The following is a 27,624-nucleotide window of genomic DNA, read 5'->3' as shown; positions in this document are numbered from 1 at the left end:
ATTTCACATTGGTGTTTCCTGCATTCCTTGGATAGCAGCAGACTCTACAAGAAGAACATGGATTATTGAGAGTCCCCTTTTCCTAAAACTCTACAATAGTTGCATTATCATTTTAATGTATGCACACAGTTCTTAGTAGGCAGATACACAGACAGAGAATACTCTAAATGAGGAGTTGTTTGTTTGTTTAATATTTTCTCTCAACTTCCACAGTTGGGTTGAAACTTTCCTATTTCCTTCTTTCCAGATATTATATGAATATGGATATGACACATGATAGGGTAACATTGTTCTGAAAATTAAATATTTTTGAAATGCTTTGAACTTTTTAAGGAAAATTTTTAATTGTTTATAAATGGATTTATGTACTTGTCAAACAAATATTTATTGAGCAAATACCATGTGCCATGCACTGTGCTAGGCACTGGAAATATCGATAGATCGATAGATTGATAGAAAGATATACTGACTTTCTAGATCAAAAATGCTTAAATTCAGACAAAAAATGGGAAGATAGTCATCACTAAGCTGATATTATTGCTTTTTGCAGTATATTCTTAGAAAAATCCAAATTTCATGTGTGATTGACAATAGGTATCAATTGCATATGAAAAATAGTATACAAAAATTTCAAAAAAGTCTTTTCACAAATAACTGTGAGTGACACTTTGGAACTAATTTTTAAATGGGTTGATATGTAGAGATTTTTCTGGAAAATGTTAGAGTGGAGTTACCACATTCAAAGACACCTTGCCAAGTGTTTCTATCATTATCCCTGCTTTCCAGACCCCAAGGCTTTTAGGTCTCAGTAACTTAGTTTATTCCCAGGATAGGCAAATGCTGTGTCACTGATGGAATTTCTAGGAGAGGAAGGGTCATCTCTTCCCAGTCCATGTAGTAATGATCTTAGATAGCTAGTCAGCTCGAAACATACATTGGAGGTACAGATCCACCAAGATATAAGTGACTGAAAGGCCCAAGTGGAAGCAGAATGTTTAATCATTTCTCCTGAGTACATCTGATGACCAAGAATGGATAAAGTGTTATCCTGAGTTTCCCAGGAATGTCATCAAAGATCACAAGTTAGCAAGCCTGCAGGCTGAACATAGTCCTCAGGCATATTTTGTTTGGCTCAAATCTTTTTTATTTTTAGCTGATTGCCAACAAAGAGTTATGACATTTTAAAAGAATTCAATTTCTGACTTTTCTTGAAAAAGCAGAAGATTGAGCTACACTGGATTCACATTCTCACATGTCAGCAACTGGCCAGAGCTGTGCAGCAGCTGCCCCATTTTGAAACGGGAGGACTTCTCCAATATATTACACTCTTTACCACCTCCTGTTGTCTTGCACTCAGTCTACTTCATATTATTGAGTTTAAAACATTTTGCTTCAATTTTCAGATGTGAGAATATGTGGGCTCTATAGAGTTTTCTGCTCTAGACTTTATTAATCCCTGCGACAGGGATGTTCAAGGCTTGGTGTATGCCAAGCTGATACACTCCGCAGACTATATTATTCCCTTCTGTGCAGTACGGCATTGACACAACACACCTGAGACTATCTCAGTCTACCTAACAAAGCAAAGTGATGAAACCAGTAAAAAAGGGAGAATGAGAGCAGATAGATTCAATTTCAGTTTTTTGGTACTTTGATAACCATTGATTACTAGCTTTTTAACACTTTTAACTATTTAAAAATGACTGCCAAGAAAACTTACGAAAGTGTTCTTTATAGTAACCATGGAACTATTAAAGAAAGGTTATGTGATGATTGTTAGTTTTATATATTACAAATGGCTGGCAAAGTGTATTCTTTTCAGTTTCTCTTCACTCAATTTCTGCATCTGTTTTTAAGTCATAGTTATTAGATTTTAATAAAATACTGATCCTTTTGTATTATTTCTCCTTTCATCTTCTGAATACATTTGTTGTTTTTTAGATGGTGGTAGCAGGCACCATAATAATTCAGAATATTGGAGGTAAGCAATTGAAAGTGCACTGCTTATGCATAAATGTGATGGAAATGATTTCCTCCTTTGGCTTCTTGCCTTACTACAGGTCTAGCTGGGAACTTGAACCTCTGTAGACATAGGTGTCTCAGAAGCCCTGTGTGTTGTCCTCATTACTCTTTTTTTTTTTTTAAATCCTTTTTAGCACTTGTAGGACAATAGTTTCTAAATTCAGTTGCAGCTAAACCCTTGATTTCAATCTTGTTATTAGGTCTGCCACACACCTCTAAAGCATGGGCTTTCTGTAGTTGTAATAGTGGTGAAGTACCGCTTGGAAAAACTCTCCAGGTGATTCTGAAGTATTTCTCCTCTACTTTTGTCCTGATCACCCCCAGTGGCATGTACTGCTTTAGAGGGAGTGGTGTTTCATGGCTGTGTCAGGTGTGGAAAGGCAACCTTCTTTTGTAACCAAGAAATTGAAAATGACCACGTGGTTTAAAAAATAAACAAACTTGGGCTTCCCTGGTGGCGCAGTGGTTAAGAATCCGCCTGCCAATGCAGAGAACACGGGTTCAAGCCCTGGTCTGGGAAGATCCCACATGCCGCGGAGCAACTAAGCCCATGCGCCACAACTACTGAGCCCGAGCGCCTAGAGCCCGCGAGCCACAACTACTGAAGCCCGAGCGCCTAGAGCCTGTGCTCCGCAACAAGAGAAGCCACCGCAATGAGAAGCCTGCATCCTACAGCAAAGAGTATCCCCCGCTCGCCACAACTAGAGAAAGCCCGTGCACAGCAACGAAGACCCAACGCAGCCAAAAATAAATAAAGAAAATAAATAAATTTATAAAAAAAGAATAAACAAACTTGAGACAAATGAAAAGTATTCTCACATTTATCTTGCATCTTGTTCCCATTAAAAAATGATCCTGAGGGGCTTCCCTGGTGGCGCAGTGGTTGAGAGTCCGCCTGCCGATGCAGGGGACATGGGTTCGTGCCCCGGTCCGGGAAGATCCCACATACCGCGGAGCGGCTGGGCCCGTGAGCCATGGCCACTGAGCCTGCGCGTCCGGAGCCCGTGCTCTGCAACGGGAGAGTCCACAACAGTGAGAGGCCCGCGTAACAAAAAAAATTAAATTAAATTAAAAAAATATGATCCTGGTATCAAGAACTATGTAGAAACAAAAATTACTTTTAATTATTGATAGTTATTGACTAAATGTATTAAACATTTAAATCCAAAATACTATGGGAATCATGTTTGTATATGTTGTAAAGAAGTCACAAATGCTGAACGATATCTTAATTTTCTTTTACCATTGACTGGAGTGCTAAATAAATACTTTTACTTTAAGGTTAAATACAGAGAAGGTTGATATGCACTTTGGATCTTATTCAAGAAGGTATGGTCAGAGGAAATTTTAATCTTATTTCTTATCTGTGATAGTTCAAAATAATTTAAACATGACAGCTTTAATAAAGGTTAACTGATACTCGAGATATGAGCTATTTCACTTTAAGTATTGTTCAGCAAAATTCCATCTTTAATGAGTTTCTTGGTCAAGGAAAAAATTAACATTCCAACAATAAATTGTATTTGCCATTGTTTTGGAAATCCTGAACATTCATGTTTTAATTCTTTGAATTTTCAGGGCAAAAAAATATATTATTGAAGGAGAAGAATACTTTCTTGGATGTCGTACCAAATAATTTCCTTGTTAACACACACTTCGCTCTTCACATTAGCAGTTAGTAACCAGTCTCTTACCTAATGAATCTATATAATATCATTGAGTTTAAGATCTACTTTGGAATACTTTATTTTAGCAAATATGTATTGCTTAAATGTGCACTTGTAATGTCGCTAATGTGAAAGTATGTTTTGGTATTTTCAATCCCTTATTTTCCTCTCTATATGATTAGTAAGAACCATCAAGCACATTTTGTTTGGATTAGGGTTAACTATTGTTTATTTTATGTAGAGTTTTCAACCCAGGACTTTGGATCTAAATTTGTGACTGGCAAAATGCCTGCTGTTGTATTCTCTGTATCCTTCACCCTGATCTCTTCCTTGTTCCCTAATCTGGTGTGCAACTGTTATTGGACATGACTCTATTTTAGCACTTGCTGTTATTAGGTTGAAGTTATCTCTGTATATGCTTTTACTTCCCCACTATATTGTCAGCTCCTCCAAGGCAAGGATTATGTCTTATTTCTCTTTGTAGTCCCAGAACCTAGCACAATACTTGGAACTGGATAAACCTTTTTTTTAAGCTTAATGGAGCTGAATATGATTTATATGTGCTATTTCCAAGTACTTTTTAATATTCTAGCTATATTTATCAAGAAGAAAAGGGAACTTCTAGACTGATCACTAGCTTTAAATATTTGAAAAGCTGAACATGAAATATAGAAAGATACTAGACTAATTTAGTATTGTTCTGGAGGGCAGAACTGGTTCTAATGGGTAGAACTCTACAGTGAAGCTGGTCTGGTTTCATTTGGAATGCTAAGCTGTGTGATAATGGAGATGGCCTACACTCCTTTGATAAAGCTCTGTATCCCTGAAGACATTCAAACAGAGCTGGTTGGTCAGTTGTCAGAATGTTCTAGAAAGAATTCTGAATTTGGTGGCAGATAAATCATCAGTTCTTCCAACTGTTTGTTGATTTGCTTGCTTGCTTTGTTTCAGAAACTTTTTTTAAAAAGTGACTTAGAAGCAAGCACAGAAATTTTTAATGTCCCTCAAATTCAGAAAAGCTGGTAATGCTTATTCAGTTTTTAGAATAATGTCCTCATGATTTTCTTCACATTGGTTAAAAGTTTATCTATTGAGAGCCCACTAAATAATAACTGAAACATTTTCAGAACTTTTTTTTCTTTTGTCTTAGCAAGATGTGCATATAATCATTCCTTTATTATAATAGAATTGGAAGCTTGCTCTTGTGAGCAGAACACGGGGTTGGAAGTCAGATACGTTGAATTCTTTCTGCTCCAGTCTCTGCCATTAGGTAGCCATGTGTGTTGGGAAAATTCCTCTCAGCTTCAGTTTCCTCTTTGTTAAATTGCTGGGGGTAGGATGGGAAAAGCACGAAGCTTAAGGTCCCTTCTTACCACAAAAGTCACCTTCTAATTTAGCACTTTGATAGGCATGTTAATTCCTTCAGAGCATTAAAATATTTTTATTACAGGAAAGTTTTGTGGGAGGGTTATTCTTGGTTCAAAAGATGATTTGGTCTTTTCTTAGGTATCTTTAACAAGTCAGAAACTATTGCTCTAAAAGCTTTCATGGATGCTGTTCTTTTTCAGAAAGGGGAGTCTCAGTTCTTAGAACTACCCTTTAGGGCAGCCACTGAGCCTCTGAGGTTAAAATCTAAGAACTCCAGGCTTACGAAGTAATTTCTTGATTAATCTAAGCTAGGTCCGTGGAAGCCCTTAACAGCGCTAAGCCATGTATGCTTGAGAAGAAACAGCATACTTATTTGGGAGGATCTTTAATACGTTGTGCATATGATTTATTTAATGTTATTCTTTCAAAATGGATTTTGACTTTTCCCTTTGTTAATTGGAAATACATTGGATATTTGTAAGATGGTATGAAGTGTATAGCATCAGATTAAATTTTTGCACTTCCTACATGCCTATCTGCATATATAATATAGTTCAGATAGCATTTTTGAAAAATAGTATATTCACTATTAGTATAAATGCTTGGAGTTTTTCAGTGGTTGTTTAGAAATGAAAAATAATATAATAGATTGTCTTTAGGTCAAGCCTCCTCCTAGACACTTTAATTATACTTACAACAGCCCTTCAGGGTAGATGATATTATCCTCGTTTTACAGAGGTCGAAATCAGTGCTCAGAAGGGATAAATGACTTGCTTACCTTTACCCCTTAATACAGCCAGGACTCAAATCTCACTTTGTCTACTTCTAAAGGCTTTGTTCTTTCTGCTCTGATATAGTAAATACTTGTAAAGCTATGAAAAGATTAAATGTTGAGGATTTTTAAAACTCATTGGGGACAGGAACTATGTGTTTTCATAACTTGACCTAGTTTCTGGTAGAGGAACTCAATAAATAATATTTGTTGAATGAATGAGACAATTAAATAAATTCTGTTTAAAAGCCTAAGATTTTGCTTCAAGGAGACAATTTTATATACTATATAAATGATAGAAAGAAACTTGAAAGTCCATAGAGTGGTTTATAGTTTAGAATTATATAAAAATTAAAAGGTTGAAAATATTGAGGAGAGTTAGATCTTATTTATGTAAAATAGATAAAGTATTTTAATATCATCTGCTTTCAGGTTGGATAATCATGTCTTAGATTAATGCTTCCTGACTCTTATTCTTTGTAACATTTAAACATTTCTCAGTTTTCTTGGGATTCTATGCCCCTGATGAATCTATGAGAAAAATGAAACAGGGGCCTTTAGAAGCAAGATGATCATGAATTGTCCTTGATCAATATTTGTTACATGGATCTTTTAGTAAGACTCAGTTTATTCCCTGCATCTTTGTATTCCATATATCTAAGTAATTTTGCTCATTCATTTATGCTCTTAAGTACGTAGCACTTAGTAGGTGTTTAATAAATCTTATTTATTATAGGAAGAAAGTAAGGAATAAGAGAAGGAGGGAGAGAAGGAAAAGCCAGTGACCTGGTTTGGTATTCCTTTAAAAAAGGAAGATCAACTGGCAAGAGAAGACCACACAAAATGCATAAGTGAGCATATGGTTTCTTTAGGGAAAAATCGACTGTCAGAACTTCACAGAAAACCTTTTTTCCCCAGTACAATCACACACCAAGTATTAGTCACAGGGCACTAGTGTGGTCTGACAAATAGATTGGAAAGATCTACTGTCTTTGAAAAATCTCTAAACTTTATAATAGAAAAAAATGTGACTCACTAAATTTAGCACTCTTTTTTTCTAGGGTTATGGAAACCATTACCTTTAGAAAATGGAGAGCCACGTAGTAAAATACTACTTAAAAGCAATTCCTGATTGCCTCCCAACACTGATGAATTAGGGGCCCAAAATAGGCCAGAGCCAGAGCCAGAGAGGCCCCAGCTGCCCGATGCCTCAGGCACTGGAGGGGCATTTGCTGAGAGTCATTGTTGCTTGGACATAAAGTCAGAAAAGAAGCATCTGGGAGTTTTAATATTTAATGCTGTTAGAGGGAAGAGAACTCTGGCTGAGAGTTTGAATTTAGCAGACTACAAGTTAAAGGATTAAGAACTGTAATAGCAAATAAGTACAGGTAGTTTCCACATAGTTCCTCTAATTGTGTTGCATTATGAGATTCTTTTCCTAAAAACCAAAGTAAGTAGTTTCACAAGTGTTTGAACTCCTGAGATAGACCACTCAGTTGGCTAAAGTATCCCTAGAAATCAAGCAGTAAACCTCAAATCATCTTTAGTCATGTTGAAAGTCATGTTAACTCTGATGAGTATGTGATAAAAGTGAAGTTAATTGATGTTATTTCTGGTTTCATATCTTGCCCAACTCAAAACGCAAGGTGAGTGGCTCCTGGGAGTACGTTAAATTCTTATTTTGCTCTTTTAAAATATGAAGGACCACTATGGATAGCATATTCTTTCCTTAGTTCTTTAAAGGAGAATAAAGATTGAGTCACTGTTACATATTTTGGAAGGGAAACCCTAAACATTAGTAGACTTACTGAAACCTCCTGAAATTGCTAGAATGACCCAGATTTTCCAGCCTGGCAGAGATCCCACAGACCTACTACAGCAGCCTTGATTAACGCCTCAGTTTGGGTATCTAATTTTTAAGAGAAACTCAGCAGCCCTTTTATGTGGTCAAGTAGCACAGTTTCTAAATCTCATAAGCAGAAAGGTATAAATAAGATCATTCTCAGTTGAGAGCTGTAAAAATTTCAAATTCTCAGTATTTTTCAAAATCGTGATTTAATATTAAGTTAGAAACCCTTTGGCTTTACTTTCTTACTGAAATATGTGTGTGTGTGTGTGTGCACGCGTGTATTTTTTGCGGGGGGTGGGGGTAAGGTAACTGAAGTCTTTCAGAATTACTGGTTTGTACCATCTCCTGGGATACAGGGATTGGGAGTGCTGTTACAACGCCATCTGCTGGTCGTCTCATCTGTAGTCAAACTGCGGCTTTTTTGAGGCCTGAATAGTATTGTCCAGAAATTCTAGAAAGCACTGTCTTAGAATAGGAGAAATAAAGGAAATTTGGAAGGGGAGTATTTCTTACAAGTCCTTCCTTTGACAAAATTTACTGGTTACATGTCACTTTAAAGAGGTTTTGAAAATATTGTATTTCTTAGTAACAGTTATTAATTGAAGTTTAATTATAAGGTTCTCAGAATAGTAAATATTCTGGTCAGTTTTTATTCAAGTTTAAGATCTTGATAAATAGTAAAACAAAGATATATATTTTCCAAGGGTTATGGGGGGGGAAGTTCCTCCATATATTTTTGATTTCCATTTGTGCACAAATTAGGGAAATGACCTTGTTTTCAGAGTTTTTTAAAGTCTTTTTTAAAAATGAGAGAGATTGTGTTGTGTATTATTTTGAATGGAGATATAATTTCAGTGGCATTTGGACATTTATTAGGAACACCAGGTTAATAAGACACATTAAATAGAATAAACCAGTTGCTGTCCATGACTAAAAACATGTTTGAAGTAAAACTGAATCTCTCTTAGAAGGAAAGGCAAACATTATTTCCTCCCATAGTACATCTGTTTAGAGCTGGCTGACTAATCCTTCAAGAAGTTGCTGAACTTCTTCCAAGTGCTGAAAACCTAATTCTGTTTTAAAAATAGATCTACATAATCTTATCTTCATACGTGTTTTTAAGTGTTTAACAAAAAGGATAATTATTTTTGTAAATTAATGGTTTCTTAGGTCCACACTCCAATTGAAGCTTTGTCGTTTTTTTTTTAAGGGAGTCCTAAAAAGTAGCCTATGAGAGTACAGGGTTTGTGGGAAGAAGAATTGGTTTTTGTATTAATTTTTTTCAATTTCAGTATAGTGTTAATATCTCAAATATGTGAGAACAGGACACTTTCTCTTCCGAACTACAGTAATAGCTGTAGATGCAATAGAATCGTAGTGGTAAATGCAGTAGTCCTATCATGAAACTCCTTAGCCTGTCTGAGGAATCTTGACTAAACACTTTACCAAACCAGCTACAAACTGAAATGAAAACACATCTCAAAGTGAAATGAACATTATAAGTGTTTTTAACGCTTCTAACTAATGTTCTGTGTTGTAGAAATTCTTTATTTTCTTTGAACCCAACTGCTAAACTGAGCATTCGGTAGCAATTTGTTGTTTAAATGGTGATGAAAAGAAAAAAGAACAATGCTGGGGAGTGGTCCTTTTGATAGACTTTTCTTATTTCTTTTTCCTGTGGTGGATTTCTTCGCCACTTTGCTTCTCTGCACTTTCTCATAACATAACAGTTAATAGTGCAGATTTCTCAAGCCAGGTGGGCTGCTTCCACCATCACTAGCTTGGGCAAGTTACCTCTTTGTGCTTCCATTTCCTCACCTGTGAAATAAATAATATGTACCTCACAGGTTCGTGGTGAGGAAATAAATTTAAACTTAACTTTAAATGAGGAAATAACTTGCAAATCACTTAGAATAGGCATACTAAGCCCCCAAATGTTCGCTGTTCTTATAATTCTTCTCCTCCAGAGCACTTTTCCCTTTTGTGTTTTTGACATCTCTCCCCTCAGCCTGCATGCTCCCAACTCATGTGTTTCTCTTTATGATTAGATCAACCAATATTAATACCTTACTACTTGCTATTGCCTAATCAAATTTTACCCTATTTTAGTCATTTCTTAATAGAACAGTTGCTTCTCCACATGGCTTTTAAAGAATACTTTCAACTTCTGTGTTTCGATTAAGTTGACAGATTTTTTATTTCCCTCCCAGGGAAATAAATTTCTATTAAATGAGTTCTATTTGTTATGTTTAAAATGAAGGAGAAAAGAATACCTATTTAGTTAATATGGTGAAACTAAATGATTTGTAATGGTTGAATACCTGTCACCAAGGTATGTCTTCTAGCCCTAATTCTGGCTTTGGTGGTATGAAGGCCAGAACCACTTAGCTATAACCATGGCTCTTGTGGATGACCCTGTTACAGCTATTAATTTAAAGGACAACATGGTGTGTCTTGTATTAGGAGTCTACACTATGTATCGATGTCAGCAAAAATCATTTACAAGTTCTTGCTTTTGACCTGTCTCTAAGATAAGTCCTTAAACACTTCCTTATGCTATTAATAGAAGACATGAGATGAAAGGTGTTGGCAAGCAGCTTTTGGAGCTAGTGAACCTTTGGGTTAAAAACAATGGATATATGAGCATTCCTATTGAATTTATATCTTTAAAACTTTTCCCCTTTATTTTATTGAGCTGACTGTTCTTTTTATGTAAATCTAAGATGTATTCCTAACTTAATGTATATTCAGTAATTTTTGTTTGTCTCTGTACTACATATAATATGTTAAGGTGCTAGTCCTTGCATGAAAGTTTTCTTGTGGTTAGGAAAAAATAATCTAGACAGTGAAAAGGATAGTGTCTTTCTTTGTTTTACTTGCTTAATCAGTGGAGTTTTTCCCCATCATGAGCTCTGTGGTTTTGTAGCTCTTAAAACAAACACCAGCATTCTCTAAGAAGCAGTATTTTACATGTTTTATTATATTTATATCTTGTATGCTGAGATCTTTTCTTCTGAGAGAGAAACATATGTTTGGTGAGTTCATATTTCTTGAAATATACATGATTCTTCAGACTGGAATCTAATGAAATAGGACTCCCATTTGAAAACCAAAGAGTTAAGGCTACAACAGAGGATAAAAGTGATCAAATGATTAGCCAGGGGCTAATAGAAATTCTGGGAAGAATGACAGATTGTATATTAGGAAGAAATATGATCTCATATTCATTGAAGCTTTTTACAACTAAAGATCTAAAAGAAATAATAGAAAATTACTGAAAGAGATGAATGTCTGAAACTTTAGAAAAGCATGTGGTATTGGATTAATCCAAGCAAGAAAGACTGATGGGCAGATAATAAATTACATTGTGTAGGAAGTCTGCATTCCTTGTTTTCAAGTACTTTTTTTTTTTTCCTTGCAAGATATATTTAAGTAGCTCTAGGCCAGTTTCAGAATATTCAATTCATGATTTTCATCATCACACCATATGTGTATGATTCTTTGGAATAGATAAAGTATTATAAACAAAGACCCCCAAATCCTTTAGTGGTGAAGGTTAATCTAAACCTTCCTTCTGTTCTGTACCAAATTGGTAGCATTTTTCCTTATGAGAATATGAACAACTTAGAATACCTTTTCACATACGATTAATTGTAATGTCCCATAACTAACAGAGAGTTTGGAGAAATGTACTGTACTTCTGCTGAGGAAAAGGCTTTATTTCAACAGCTGTACTTCTGCTGGGAAAAAAGGAATAGTCATAAACTGGAAAATGTGAATATGTATATTTTCATTGCAGAGAAGTGACTATTTACTTAACTGTTCTAAATTTTACTTTGCCATAAGTACATGTTGTTTTACCAAAAAAAAAAAAAAGAGAGTGTATGTGTTTGTATATGTAAGCGTTGCCTATCTTCATGTAAATTTATACACAAACTAGTATATATGCTTTTTTTCCCCCCAGGATCGAGTGGTCACACAGCACTGTAATAATTGTGAAGTTCAGCTACTTTTAAATATGTTTATTGAGAAGCATACATTCTTCTTCTTAAACTCTTTGAGCCTTTTAATCAGTTTTCCCCCACATTTTTGCCATTCAGCCTTGGCATTCATTTGTGTTCTTAGTTTTTGGAGGTCCAAGGAGAAAGTGAAATGTTTCCTGAAATATAAATAAGTAATAAAATTAACATGCACACAGAGTACACTCTATTCTTCATGGACATATTCTTGTTGGCTCTTTTTTAATATATACTTAATCTCTGGGGGAAACAGAGATTATTACTCTGTTAAACTGACTCTAAATCATCTGGGTTTCTATATACTTAAGCATTTAAGTTTAAACTCAAGTATTTACATATAAATGAGTTCTGTATTCTGTAACCATATTAAACATTTCCTAGTGTATGATGGAAGGTTAATAAGATGTGGGTTTTTTTTATAGCTATACCAGAAATAAGATCATTATTAAAATGCTATAAAAGTTCTTGGATCCTGTCTGATAGAATGTGAGAAATAATGCTAGCTTCAGGTTTTGATTGCATAATACAGATGAGCCCTGTTAATAAAATGGAATAAAAGTTATAAGCTTTGTCTATTTAATATGCTTAATAGTTGCAATTGAATCTTTTCTCATCTGTTTTAGAGGACAACTTAAAATGTAACTCACTGTGCACTTTGTTATTGTTTTATAATAACGTGTCCAAAATGTGTGTGGGAGGACAGTGGCAGAGAAAAGGAGAGAGAGGAAGTGAGACTTCTGGGGGGAGGTCTCTCTCTAGTAAGAAAGAACAAATAATCAAAATTATTAGCTGTACTTATTTATCTCCTGTGTCTATATCAAATGTTGCTAAACTAACTGCTAATGCCTTGGACAGAGGAATAACATTAAGAGTTTTGGCCAAACTTCAAGCAAAATTTCATTTATAAGTAGCCTATAATCAAGATGCTTTCTTTTACCTAAATCATTTGCCTTGGACTTGAAATGTAAACAAAAGATACCTAATGAGCTTACCAATTATTCTTCTCTACAAAGTTATTTATCTCCATTTTTATCTCCATTCCTGGTATATATCTATCTTTGAGGATAGTGCAGTATGAATTAATCTTCCACATGCTGTTGTAGCCCAAATGGACATCCATATTTCTGGATAGATTGTTCTTTAAATGGTTAAAAATTATAGAATTCTAATAGGAACTCTTTTTATTCTGTTTGCAGCTATGTCATCTTATCTTTTAATTATTAAAACAGAGCTTCCTGCTGCTATTTCAGAATTTTTGTCTGGAGACCATAGTGGGTAAGAAAAAATATTTCACATTGTATCCATTCATTTATTAATTCAATAAATACATATTAAGCCCTTGTGGGAAGTAAAATAAATGTAGCCCCTGCCCTCAAGACACTTACAAATTAGGCAGAGGCAGAGTAATAATAGAGAAGAAAACACTGCAGATGTCTAGTGATGCTCCGTTATGTGCAGAGCACTGCACTGTGAACCCTCTGATGTGCCAGTGTAATTCTTGCATTCCATGGGGGCATGAAAGGACAGGACAGGTATGAGCTAGCTCTTGGAGAAGAGTAAAGGAGAAATTTCTGGACATGAAAGATTGGGTGGGGGATGGGGGAAGGCAGAAAGCACTGACAGTAAAGGTCTTAGTGGAGGGGAGTGGATAATTCTGCTGCCACTTTTCAGCGAACCATAGTGATAAAGATAAATCAGAGTGATAACGTTACAACATACTTGTGTAAGATCCTGTTATACAGCATTATTAGAAAAAATTTGTTTCATTTCCTGTTTTTTAACAATATTATAAACAATACTAAACCATGTTACACTGCCCTTCTCCTTTCTTATTTTAAAAATACTCGGCAGCTCAATATCAAAAAAACAAACAACCCAATCCAAAATGGGAAGAAGACCTAAAGAGACATTTTTCTAAAGAAGATATACAGATTGCCAACAAACACATGAAAGGATGCTCAACATCGCTAATCATTAGAGAAATGCAAATCAAAACTACAATGAGGTATCATCTCACATCAGTCAGAATGGCCATCGTCAAAAAATCTACAAACAGTAAATGCTGGAGAGGGTGTGGAGAAAAGGGAACCCTCTTGCGCTGTTGGTGGGAATGTAACTTGTTACAGCCACTATGGAGAACAGCATGGAACAGTTCCTTAAAAAACTAAAAATAGAACTACCATATGACCCAGCAATCCCACTACTGGGCATATACCCTGAGAAACCATAATTCAAAAAGAGACATGTACCACAGTGTTCATTGCAGCTCTATTTACAATAGCCAGGACATGGAAGCAACCTAAGTGCCCATCGACAGATGAATGGATAAAGAAGATGTGGCACATATATACAATGGAATATTACTCAGCCATAAAAAGAAACGAAATTGAGTTATTTGTAGTGAGGTGGATGGACCTGGAGTCTGTCATACAGAGTGAAGTAAGTCAGAAAGAGAAAAACAAATACCATATGCTAACACATATATATGGAGTCTAAAAAAAAATGGTTCTAATGAACCGAGGGGCAGGACAGGAATAAAGACACACGTAGAGAATGGACTTGAGGACATGGGGGAAGGGTAAGCTGGGATGAAGTGAGAGAGTGGCATGGACATATATACACTATGAAACATAAAATAGATAGCTAGTGGGAAGCAGCCTCATAGCACAGGGAGATCAGCTCAGTACTTTGTGACCACCTAGAGGGGTGGGATAGGGAGGGTGGGAGGGAGACGCAAGAGGGAGGGGATATGGGGATATAGGTATACGTATACCTGATTCACTTTGTTATACAGCAGAAACTAACACAACATTGTAAAGCAATTATACTCCAATAAAGATGTTAAAAAACAATACTGGGTTCTAAAGACTATTGACTCATCTCTTTTTTATAGCAGAAAAAAACCAAATTAATTATACTTTTCCTTTTACTACATATAACATGAAATTTTTAGAAAAATAAACTTGAAAAGACTAAATGAATCCTTTTAATTGTCATCAAATTATTATATATAGTTTCTAAACCACAACACTAAAACCCGTCAGACTTTTAGATTTAAATGTTTGGTTGTTTTGCTCCAATATTTGAACTTGTTCTGGACTGCAGGGCAAGTTTTCAAAATTGAGTTTTAGATTTTACAAGTTGGCTTCCATGAAAGAATTCTACTTAGACAACTGCAAATACATATTTATAAGGAAAATATGGTATAGTTTAAATCTGAATAGGAACCATCAAGAATATGTGATTGAAAAAAGGTAAGTAGAAGCCCTTAATGATTTTTCATCATTGGAATATATTGTGCCTTTGTATAGGTTTCCACATTCATTATCACATCAGATACAGCTACCTTGTTTTTTATTTTATCTGTAGTTTTATCTAGTTACTTTTAAGTTTTTTGCTCTTATTTTGATCAACAGTTGCTAAATGACATACTTATGTGAAATTTGCCTTTGTATTTGCTGTAAAAATATTGAAGGCAACTTCTATTACTCAAAAAGTTCTGTGCAAAGAACAAACGTATGGACACCAAAGGGGGAAAGCGGCAGGGAGCAGGGTCGTGGTGGGATAAATTGGGAGATTGGGATTGACATATATACACTAATATGTATAAAATAGATAACAAGAACCTGCTGTGTAAAAAAAATTTTTTTAATTCTACGCAGTAAATTTCTTTTATAATTTAGGGCTAAGAACTCAAGGCAATAAGAGGTGAAATAAAGAATGTTAGACTAAGAGTAAATTCTCTCCATTTCATATTCAGTAACCTCAGGAAATTAATTTAACTTCTTTTGGCCATATAATTTAATTTTGGGCCTGAGGTTTCTTCATCTGGCATAATGGTGGTGCCAGTACTGCCTTCTTAACAAAGTTGTTGAGATGACCAAATAAGATATTATAAATATACATGCTTTTGTAAGCTGATAGCATAGTGTAAATGTGGAGAATTAAGCAACTCCGTAATGTCGTATGTCAGTTATACCTCAAAAAAAAAAAAAAAAAAGAAGGAATTCCAGTAATAATAACTATATAAAGGTAGTTTTTCCCTATTTGCTCTGACTGCCAGGAAGGTCAGAGTCATATTTTTTTTTTTTTTTTTTTTTTTTTTTTTTTTTTTTTTTTTTTTACGGTACGCGGGCCTCTCACTGTTGTGGTCTCTCCCGTTGCGGAGCACAGGCTCCGGACGCGCAGGCTCAGCGGCCACGGCTCGCGGGCCCAGCCGCTCCGCGGCATGTGGGATCTTCCCGGACCAGGGCACGAACCCACGTCCGCTGCATCGGCAGGCGGACTCTCAACAACTGTGCCACCAGGGAAGCCCCAGAGTCATATTTGAATGTATTGCATAAACTATGTTAATCCTACTAGTTGTCACATGTGTTCTCCTTTTTCTTGGTCCTGAATTTGGTGACTTCTCGTTATTTTCTTTTTTATTGTCATATATCACAAGGACAAAAATACATATAAAATTTTAGAAATAATTAAGGTAGTATGTGACAGAACTGTTAAAACTTAGGTCGTCTTTTTCTAAAAGTGATGCTTTTACCATAGCTTCATTTTAAATCAGTTGTCATTTACTTTATTGGTTTTTTTCTCTGATTTGTTTAAAGAAACAAATAAAAATTAACTCCATTTTATTCATATTAGTAGAAAATTGATAAAAATGTTATTTTTACATGTCAGAAATGAATTTTTAAAACTGTATACTTCAAAATACTGTGGGCAGTTTGCATCATCTCCGTTATGATGTTTTAAAATTGCACATCTTTTTAACAGCCTCATCTTGTTTTAAATGTAACGTATATTCACTTATTTTGGATTTCAAAGTTTTGAAAAGCATTAGTAAGTGACTAATTATATTAATTGGTTAGAATGCAGTTAAATCATTAGTCTTTAAACCTTAATGCTGTAAAATAATTAAGACACAAATGTTATGGTAATTGATTTAACTATCTGGGCAGTTTATTTCTAGGTAGAGTTACAGAGCAATATTTCCTCTGTGAGATTAATCTGATATTGATATACTTTTAGGGTTTGAATTACAATGCATTGCAGTTAAGAATTTTCTGTTGTGCTTATTTTCTGTGTTATCCGTGAGATTTGATGTGCCTTTGTGAAAACTAAACCTTTATAAAGATGTTATCAAAAAGAAACTTTATTTTCATAATATCCTAATTTCAAAACTTATTATTAGAAGTCAGAAGCTATAATACTTATACCAATTTTTTATGAGGCATCTATATTTTCATAGAATAAATTATATTCAAAAAAATCTATGGCTGTTAAAAGTTGGAAGCTCTCTGTTAACATTTAATGATCTTGTCAGCGGAATATGATTGACACAATTAAGTTGTCTTGCATTTGAGTTACATAATTGATATGGGATGTGAGTAAGATCCTAATTCAGAACATATGATACTCTTGTTCCATTCGAGAATGAAATTAAAGCAACTTATAAATAAATCTGGTTTTCATTAAAATACGGGAAAAAATCTGCATGCCAAAGCATTTGCAATACAGCTAAGGATCTATACTCTATATTTCATACTTGGAACATTTTTATCATATAGGATTAAATCCACAGATCAAACAAGTTTTCCAGGAAGTATAAAACTTTTTACTCTAATTCTTTTGGCTTGAAGAGAGTGTATATTTACAATAGATCACAGTAGGAAAATAGGGGTTTTGTTAGATAACTCTTTTTTCCCCCACTTAGGAAAAAATTTCAGGTTAGCATATTCTTCTGAAATCTTGAGTTATAAAATGTGCTTTTGCAACTTCTTTGTACTGGCTTGTATTTCTCAAGCTGGAGTTTTATTTTGTAAGTTTAATCATTTCTGTTCCTTGGAAAATATCCATTGCCAAGCACAATTCAGTTGACTGTGACATGCACATGAAATTTAAACTAACTTTACTGTGCATTACTGTATTGCCTTTATTTATTTATTTATTTATTTTTTAACATCTTTATTGGAGTATAATTGCTTTACAATGGTGTGTTAGTTACTGCTTTATAACAAAGTGAATCAGTTATACGTATACATATGTTCCCATATCTCTTCCCTCTTGCGTCTCCCTCCCTCCCACCCTCCCTATCCCACCCCTCTATGTCATCACAAACCACTGAGCTGATCTCCCTGTGCTATGTGGCTGCTTCCCACTGGCTATCTGTTTTACATTTGGTAGTGTATATATGTCCATGCCACTCTCTCACTTTGTCATAGCTTACCCATCCCCCTCCCCATATCCTCAAGTCCATTCTCTAGTAGGTCTGTGTCTTTATTCCCGTTTTACCCCTAGGCTCTTCATGACCTTTTTTTTCCCCTTAGATTCCATATATATGTGTTAGCATACAGTATTTGTTTTTCTCTTTCTGACTTACTTCACTCTGTATGACAGACTGCAGGTCCATCCACCTCACTACAAATATCTCAATTTCGTTTCTTTTTATGGCTGAGTAATATTCCATTGTATATATGTGCCACATCTTCTTTATCCATTCATCCGATGATGGACACTTAGGTTGTTTCCATCTCCGGGCTATTGTAAATAGAGCTGCAATGAAGATTTTGGTACATGACTCTTTTTGAATTATGGTTTTCTCAGGGTATATGCCCAGTAGTGGGATTGCTGGGTCATATGGTAGTTCTGTTTGTAGTTTTTTAAGGAACCTCCATCCTGTTCTCCATAGTGGCTGTATCAATTTACATTCCCACCAACAGTGCAAGAGTGTTCCCTTTTCTCCACACCCTCTGCAGCATTTATTGTTTCTAGATTTTTTGATGATGTCCATTCTGACTGGTGTGAGATGATATCTCATTGTAGTTTTGATGTGCCTTTCTCTAATTATTAATGATCTTGAGCATTCTTTCATGTGTTTGTTGGCAATCTGCATATCTTCTTTGGAGAAATGTCTATTTCGGTCTTCTGCCCATTTTTGGATTGGATTGTTTGTTTTTTTGCAACAAAAAGAATAAAATATCTAGGAATATACCTACCTAAGGAGACAAAAGACCTGTATGCAGAAAATTATAAGACACTGATGAAAGAAATTAAAGATGATACAAATAGATGGAGAGATATACCATGTTCTTGGATTGGAAGAATCAACATTGTGAAAATGACTCTACTACCCAAAGCAATCTATGGATTCAATGCAATCCCTATCAAACTACCAATGGCATTTTTCACAGAACTAGAACAAAAAATTTCACAATTTGTATGGAAACACAAAAGACCCCGAATAGCCAAAGCAATCTTGAGAACAAAAAACGGAGCTGGAGGAATCAGGCTCCCTGACTTCAGACTATACTACAAAGCTACAGTAATCAAGACAGTATGGTACTGGCACAAAAACAGAAATATAGATCAATGGAACAGGATAGAAATCCCAGAGATAAACCCATGCACATATGGTCACCTTATTTTTGATAAAGGAGGCAAGAATGTACAGTGGAGAAAAGACAGCCTCTTCAATAAGTGGTGCTGGGAAAACTGGACAGGTACGTGTAAAAGTATGAAATTAGAACACTCTCTAACACCATACACAAAAATAAACTCAAAATGGATTAAAGACCTAAATGTAAGGCCAGACACTATCAAACTCTTAGAAGAAAACATAGGCAGAACACTCTGTGACATAAATCACAGCAAGATCCTTTTGACCCACCTCCTAGAGAAATGGAAATAAAAACAAAAATAAACAAATGGGACCTAATGAATCTTAAAAGCTTTTGCACAGCAAAGGAAACCATAAGCAAGACCAAAAGACAACCCTCAGAATGGGAGAAAATATTTGCAAATGAAGCAACTGACAAAGGATTAATCTCCAAGATTTACAAGCAGCTCATGCAGCTCAATGCCTTTATTTTATTTTTTTATTTTATTTTTTTTTATAGGGTAGAGGGAAGTGGGGGAGAAAGTTTTTCTGTTTTTTTTAATAAATTTATTTATTTTATTTTATTTTATTTTATTTTTGGCTGCGTTGGTTCTTCATTGCTGTATGCGGCTTTTCTCTAGTTGTGGCGAGCGGGGACTACTCTTCGTTGCGGTGTGCGGGCTTCTCGTTGTGGTGGCTTCTCGTTGTGGAGCACAGGCTCTAGGTGCATGGGCTTCAGTAGTTGTGGCACGTGGACTCAGTAGTTGTGGCTCATGGGCTGTAGAGCGCAGGCTCAGTAGTTGTGGCGCATGGGCTTAGTTGCTCCGCGGCATGTGGGATCTTCCTGGACCAGGGATCGAACCCGTGTCCCCTGCATTGGCAGGCGGATTCTTAAGCACTGCGCCACCAGGGAAACCCAATGCCTTTATTTTTGATGAATGGTAAAGAAAAGCATTGTATTTATAATTGCCTGTATTAAGATAACTTAATAAAAATAAGAAATGATTAATATTTACCAGTAGCCAAACCAGGGATAGAGAAATTATTTTTTGCAATAGTTATTTTTAATATTAGGAATTAAAAGTTTAATCCTATGAAGAGAGTGTAAAGAAATCACAATCTTGAGAAAAATGAGGCAGTATCTGAAAAAATACCATAAATTCAGAGTGACTCTTGAAGAATAGAGAGTATTTCCATTGCTTCTATTACTAAGATCATCATCATCCTTTTGCTGATTTTGCAGACATAGAATGAAGTTGTTGAACCAGATGATCTCTGAGGTCCCTTCTAGCTCTAACATTCAATAATTCTGTGATTCTGAGTTAACTGCTGGGAGGAGGTGAAGTTATCTTCTGGCCCCCAGTTCAGTGCTCTGGGCAATCATGTGGCTTCTACAGACATGAGTGAATTGTGATCTCAAATTATAAAGTTATAAAGTATATAATAGTGTATGTTATAAAGTTCAGAATTTCAAAGTGTTCCTAAGATTCTTATACAGGAGAAAAGAGTCTTTGGTCCTGAGGATTAACGTGCTCCCTTTGCCCAGCTCTCCCTTCGTGACAGCAGGGACAGCAGAATTAACAGATGGAATCTACTTTGGTGTGCCTCTGGGCCTTTTTTTTTCCCTTGCACTGCAACTGTCTGAGTCTCTTTTGGGTCCCAGAAGGAAGGAGATTTCAGGCATAGAGCCCTGGGCTTTTTGCCAGCTTCAGAAATTTAGTTGCCAGGTGTTCTTCAGTGAGGGTTATTTTGAAGTTCTCATTTTCATATGTATTCAAGAGTGATTAGAAGATGAATATGCCGAGGAGTGTCATGTTGTATTTGTAATCTCTGAACGCTCTTAGAACCTCCTGCATACCAGGACTTGAGGGGCATGTGCAAATGCAGGCCCATTAGCTAGAAATACTTATGTGTAGGTTTTAGTTTCTGGCACATGCATTTCCTAAAGACATGAGTTAGGGTGGAGAAGGGTGAGCTGTGCTCATGGTGTTGCTTCTGCTGTTGCTCCATCTCTTGTTCTGTTAAAGAGGGAGTTGTCAGCACCCAACAGTACCTTTTATTGTGTATCTTTTTTTATTTTTTGGCTGCACTGCATGGCATGCGGAATCTTAGTTCCCTGACCAGGGATCGAAATCGCACACCCAGGGAAGTCCAATAGTACCTTTTAAAGATACATTAAAGAGGACTTCTTCGTACACCAAGGTGTAAAAGAGACACAGTGAATCATAAAGTTTGTGTTAGAAGCCATGGGCTGAAGCCCATGTAGAGGAAAACCTTTTCTTTCTTTACTTTTTTTCTTTTTTTTAAGTGAGATGTTTACATATAACAACATTGTGTAAGTTTAAGGTGTCCAACATGTAGATTTGATACACTTATATACTGTGGTATGATTGCCACTGTAGTGTTAGCTAATACCTCCATTACCTTATGTACTTATCATTTCTTTTCTGTAGTGAGAATATTTAACATCCAGTCTCTTAGCAACTTCCAAGTATATAAAATAGTTATGTTAACTATAATCACGTTGCTTTGCATTAGATTCCCAGAACTTATTCATCCTCTACCTGCAAGTCTGTACCATTTGATCAACATCTCCTCAGTCCCCCTACCCACCAGCCCCTGCTAACCACCATTCTACTCTGTTTCTACAAGTTCAGCTTTTTTAGATTCCACAAATATGTGATACACAGTATTTGTCTTTTTCTGTCTGACTTATCTCACTTAGCGTAATGCTCACGTTGGTCTATTGATGTTATCACAAATGGCAAAATTTCTTTCTTTCTCATGACTGAATAATATTCCATCGTGTGTGCGTGTGTGCACCACATCTTCTTTATCGATTCATCCATTGACAGACACTTAGGTTGTTTCCATATCTTGACTATTGTGAATAATGCTGCAATAAACATGGGAGTACAGATATCTTCTTGATATCCTGTTTTAATTTCCTTTAGATGTATGCCCAGAAGTGGGATTGTTGGACCAATCATATGGTAGTTCTGTTTTTAATTTTTTGAGGAACCAACATACTGTCTTCCATAGTGACTGAACCAATTCACATTCCCACCAACAGTGCACAAGTCTTCCCTTTTCTCCATATCCTTGTCAATACTTGTTATCTCTTGTCTTTTTTTTAAGATTTTTTTTTGATGTGGATCATTTTTAAAGTCTTTATTGAATTTGTTACAATATTGCTTCTGTTTTATATTTTGGTTTTTTGGCCACGAGGCATTTGGGATCTTAGCTCCCTGACCAGGGATCGAACCTGCACCCCCTGCATTAGAAGGCGAAGACTTAACCACTGGACTGCCAGGGAAGTCCCTCTCTTGTCTTTTTGATGATACCTATACTAACAGGTGTGAGGTGGTATTTCATTGTGCTTTTGATTTGTATTTCCCTGATGATTAGAGATGTTGATCATCTTTTCACATACCTATTGGCCATTCATATATCTTCTTTGGAGAAAAAAAATGTCTATTTCCTCTGCCCATTTTAAAATTGGATTGTTTGATTTTTTGCTATTGAACTGTGTGCTTTATGTATTTTGAATATTAGTCTCTTATCAGATATATGATTTGGAAATATTTTCTTCCATTCCGTAGATTGCCTTTTCATTTTGTTGATTGTTTCTTTTGCTGTACAGAAGCTTTTTATTTTGATATAGTTCCTTTCATTTTTGCTTTTGTTGCTTGTGCTTTTGGTCTCGTATTAAAAAAAAAACTGTTGCCACGACCAATGTCAAGAAGCTTTTTCCTTGTGTTTTCTTCTATAAGTTTTATGGTTTCAGGTCTTACATTTAAGTCTTTAATCTATTTCAAGTTAATTTTTGTGAATGCTGTAAGATAGGTTTCATTTTTCTGTATATGGCTATCCAATTTTCCCAGTACAATTTATTGAAAAGACTTCTTTCCCCACTGAATATTCTTGGATCCTTTGTTGAATATTAGTTGACAGTATATGGGGTGGGGAGGGGGTATTCCTAGGCTCTCTAGTCTGTTCTGTTGGTCTGTGTGTCTATTTGTATGCCAGTACTATATTGTTTTGATTACTAAAGCTTTGTAGTATAGTTTGAAGTCAGCTGTGTTTTCTTTCTCAGGATTGCTTTGGCTATTTGGAGTCTTTTGTGGTTCCATACAAATTTTAGGATTGTTCTATTTTGGGAAATAATGTCATTGGAATTTGATAGCGATTGCATTGACTCTATAGATAGCTTTGGATAGTATGGACATTTTAACACTATTGATTCTTCTGATCCATGAACACAGACTGGATATCTTTCCATTTGTCTGTGTCTTCAGTTTCTTTCATTTAAGGCTTATAGTTTTCAGTGTACTAATCTTTCACTTCCTTTGTTAAATAGTCGTAAGTTTTATTGCTTTCATGCTATTGTGAATGGGATTGTTTTCTTTATTTCTTTTTCAGATATTTCTTTGTTAGTTTATAAAAACACAACTGATTTCTGTATGTTGATTTTGTATCCTTCAACTTTACATAATTTGTTGATTAGCTCTAACAGTTTTTTGGTTGCAGTCTTCAGGATTTTCTATATATAAGACCATATCCACAAATAAAGACAGATTTACTTCTTTTCCAATTTGTATGCCATTTATTTCTTTCTCTTGCCTGATTGCTCTAGCTAGGACTTCCATGTTGAATAAGAGTGGAATAACTATTCAACTATGTTGAATAAGAGTGGTAAGAGTAGGCACCCCGGTCTTGTTCCTGATCTTAGAGAAGAAGCCTTCAACCTATAGCCTTTATTATATTGAGATTTGTTCCCTCTATATCAAATTTGTTGAAGGTTTTTATCATGAAGGGATATTGTATTTTGTCACATGCTTTTTTTTGCAGCTATTGAGATGATCATACGATTTTTATCTTTCATTCTATTAATGTGCTATATCATGTTGATTGATTTTCATATGTTGATCCACCCTTGCATCCCATGGATAAATCTCATTTGACCATAGTGTATGATCCTTTTAATGTGCTGTTGAATTCAGTTTGCTAATATTTTGTTGAGAATTTTTATAATATATTCACCAGGATTATTGGTCTGTAGTTTTGGTTTTTTTGCAATGTCCTTATGTGGCTTTGATAGTAGGGTATGCTGGCCTCATAAAATGAGTTTGGGAGTTTTTGCTCCACTCCAATTTTGGGGAAGAGTTTGAGAAGTAGTGGCATTAATTTTTCTTGAAATGTTTGGTAGAATTCACCAATAAAACCATGGGTCCTGGGCTTTTCTTTGTTGGTGGGTTTTTGATTACTGATTCAGTGTTCTTACTCATTATTGGTCTGTTCGTATTTTTTAGTTCTTCCTGATTCAGTCTTGATATATTGTACATTTCTAGGAATTTGTCCTGTCCATTTTCTTAATTTAACAGGCAGTGGGAGACTTTGGCTCTCTGGTAGTGAAAGGATACATTATAGCCAATTGGAAATTCTGAGAGCATCTACCAAATGACTTGAAAAAGTAATACCTATTGTCTTTGATGCTCCCAGCTCTCATATTAGCATGAATTTTACTTTGTTACCATTGTGCATATATGTTACCATATGCATAAGTATATATGCATATGTTTCAGTGTAAAAATATGACAGCTACATTGCAGAAAATTTAGAAGAGAAAGCAAATTAAAATTATGCAATTACCTAATCACTGTTATCATTTTATTTCCTTTGAATTTTTCCCAAAAAGCATTTTTTCAAACATAGTTAATAATATTTATTTTGTATTTCTATCATTAGTATTTTCTATTTTACTAAATGTTTTTTTCAAAAGCTGCTTAACATTCCATTGGGTGTGCTTTTTTTAAAAAAATTTTATTGGATTATAGTTGATTTACAATGTGTTAGTTTCAGGTGTACAGCAAAATGAATCAGTTATACATGTACATATATCCAATAAAATTTTTTTTAAAAAGAGTGTGCTGTTTTTGACATAAGCATTTTCTATTGTTAGATATATAGGATTGTCCCTCAACTTTCTAATATTATAATAATGTTGTAGTCACAGCTTCATGCACATAGAATTCTTTATATTTTAGATTATTCTCTTAGAGTAGATTTCCACATTTTTATTGTCCTTTGTACATATTATCAAGGTTTTTCCAAAAGATAATGCTAATTGACAAGATCACTAGCAATGTGTGAAGGACCAATTATTCCACATCCTTGAATATTATTTTTTTAATATTTTTACTCATTTAATTTCTATAGCCTTATTATTTATTTCTTTAATTAGCACCAGAGATTGGGTTTTTCTTCATATGTATTTACTAGTTGTACTTCTTTCATGAATTGTTTAATTTTTATGTACTAAAGCAAAGTCTTTACTATTAAAGTCTTGGGGGAATTGTCTAATTTTTAAAAACTTCAACACATGTATTTTTATATTGAAAAATTAAAATCATGTATATGCAACCAGTAAATAAAATAAAAATTTCTCGATGCTGCTACATAGAAATGTCCACTTTTGGTATTTTAAGTATATCTTTCTTACTTTTTTAAAATGTGCATCCATTTTTTTTAAATAATCAAATATACTATCACACTTTTAATCTACCTTTTCTCATTCATTATTCTATTGCCTTTATATGAAAAATGTCATATGTTTTCTCCTGGTAGTTCATGCCCTTTCCTGAAAATTTGAAAAATATGGAAAACTATAAAGAAGAAAAAGTACCCATCATTCTACCACCCAGGGATAATGGCTATCAATATATTGCAGTTCCTTTCCATTTTTAATGAATCTATATTTTCCCTCAAACTTGTTATCATACTAAATATATTTATGATATATTCAGTATATTATTATACTTATAAAACGTTTTTTTATGATTGTCCCATAGTCTCATAATTTATTTTAAAATTGTCATGGTCTTAGATGTTTGTTTCCAATTTTCATTATTTTAAATGTTTTCAGTAAACATCTTTTTACAAAAATGTTCTTATTGATGATTGTTTTCTATTTTTAATAGTCATTTGTTAAGTGTCAAATATCTTAAGTCTCTCAGTATCTATTGCCAAACTGCTTTCCAGAAAGGTAATTTACACAGTTTATACTTTTACTAGTTTTGTGTACATCTCATCACTCTTCACTCACATTGTCTATTGTCTTACTTTAAAATATTTGCTAATTTGGTAGTTGAAAAATGGCATCTCATTGTTTTGATACATTTTTAAATGTGAATTCATTAACAAGAATAATAGGATCCCACAAGAACATATTTTAACAAAAAGAAGTAGGCTTTTCCTAATGGGTGGTTGTAATGGTTATACTGTTTGTGTGTGTGTGTGTGTGTGTGTGTGTGTGTGTGTGTGTGTGTGTGTGTGTGTGTGTGTGTAAACACAAACACTGAAGTCCTGTGCCTAAAATAGAACTTTTTTTCCTAATAGGTCTTGGTATCTTGATGGAGAAACACTGCTAATAATCATCTGTGTTGCCATTGTGTTCCCTCTTGCACTTCTTCCTAAAATAGGTAAGTCTTTATAGAAGAGGACATTATTTGTTTAGAAGAAAAGAAAAAGAAAGAAAGAAAATACTATTAAGGGGCTTTTAAATTTCATAGTACCACATTTTTAGCAGAAGGTGGTTGTGAATAATTTTGAACTTGGACTTTTAGGTTGTTCAGCTTTCAGCCCTGCCTAGTTAACCTATTACTTGGTTTGCAGTAGTATTTTGTCTGCCCCACTAAAATAAAACCTTTACAACGGAACATTAAAGAGCAGCCTTTCCTTACAGTGTACCATTAGTGGTAAGCCAGTTCCAATTCTGCTGTACAGAGCTACATAAATGATCTGTGACAGATAGTTGGAATGTTGTTATTCTCAACCCTAAGCCCCAGATACCAAGCACTGTAATAAAAAACATGCCCAAGATGTATAGCTTTAGCTGCACGTTAGGATCACTTTCCTTATAAATTGCTTTTTATTTTACTGTTATTTTACAGGCTTTCTTGGCTACACAAGTAGTTTATCATTTTTCTTTATGGTGTTCTTTGCTCTTGTGGTAAGTTTAAAATATAGTGTATTGCTTATCTCCTCACTAAAATTGAACTCATTGTGTTAATGTCTTTTTTCTCTTAACTCTGTTTTTTGTTGGGAAGGTATCCCATTTTATTTCAACGTGTTATTAAAAGCACTTTTATTCTGCAAAACTGTTTCCTCCATTGTATCTATTTTGAAGAGGCTTAGCTAGAATAGCATTTCAAATTCAGTTTCTCTTCTGGTTAACTAGAGAGGAGAGCATACCAATTCTGTTAAAACCTTAGATGGAGTATAATTCTTTGGCTAGGTGTATGTATCCATTTATTTCTGTACAATATTGTGTGTGTATGTTTTGGGGGATACTCAAGCATGAGAATCAGGCTGGTTCTAATCCGTAAAATCAATTTGGTCCTAGTCATCTTAATTTTTGAAACTTTGTTCCATTAATGAAACCATAGCTTCAGGGGCTTAACTGTTGATGAGATCTAGTAAGAATTGGAGTGCCTGAATTCTATCTGGTCTAGTTTATTCAGCGTGGTTAAGCTCTCATGAAAAGCCTGCTGCAA

At 34.8% G+C, this 27,624-nt stretch overlaps 1 protein-coding gene across 3 annotated transcripts in view; it reads left to right on the top strand.

Moving 5' to 3' along the window:
• The window catches only part of SLC38A6 (solute carrier family 38 member 6), a 74,244-nt gene that overhangs the window by 28,187 nt on the left and 18,433 nt on the right, over positions 1-27,624 (top strand). For all 3 annotated transcript variants that reach the window (XM_019923183.3, XM_019923190.3, XM_033851081.2), the window contains exons 5-8: positions 1,942-1,981; positions 12,894-12,972; positions 26,468-26,550; positions 27,022-27,080. In XM_019923183.3, the coding sequence (XP_019778742.2) occupies positions 1,942-1,981; positions 12,894-12,972; positions 26,468-26,550; positions 27,022-27,080 (261 nt within the window). The remainder of the gene's footprint in view (positions 1-1,941; positions 1,982-12,893; positions 12,973-26,467; positions 26,551-27,021; positions 27,081-27,624) is intronic.

Source organism: Tursiops truncatus, chromosome 2 (assembly GCF_011762595.2).
Source record: "Tursiops truncatus isolate mTurTru1 chromosome 2, mTurTru1.mat.Y, whole genome shotgun sequence".
Classification (NCBI taxonomy): domain Eukaryota; kingdom Metazoa; phylum Chordata; class Mammalia; order Artiodactyla; family Delphinidae; genus Tursiops; species Tursiops truncatus.
Note: the sequence above shows the minus strand (reverse complement) of the source record. Positions and strands in the feature narration are given on the sequence as shown.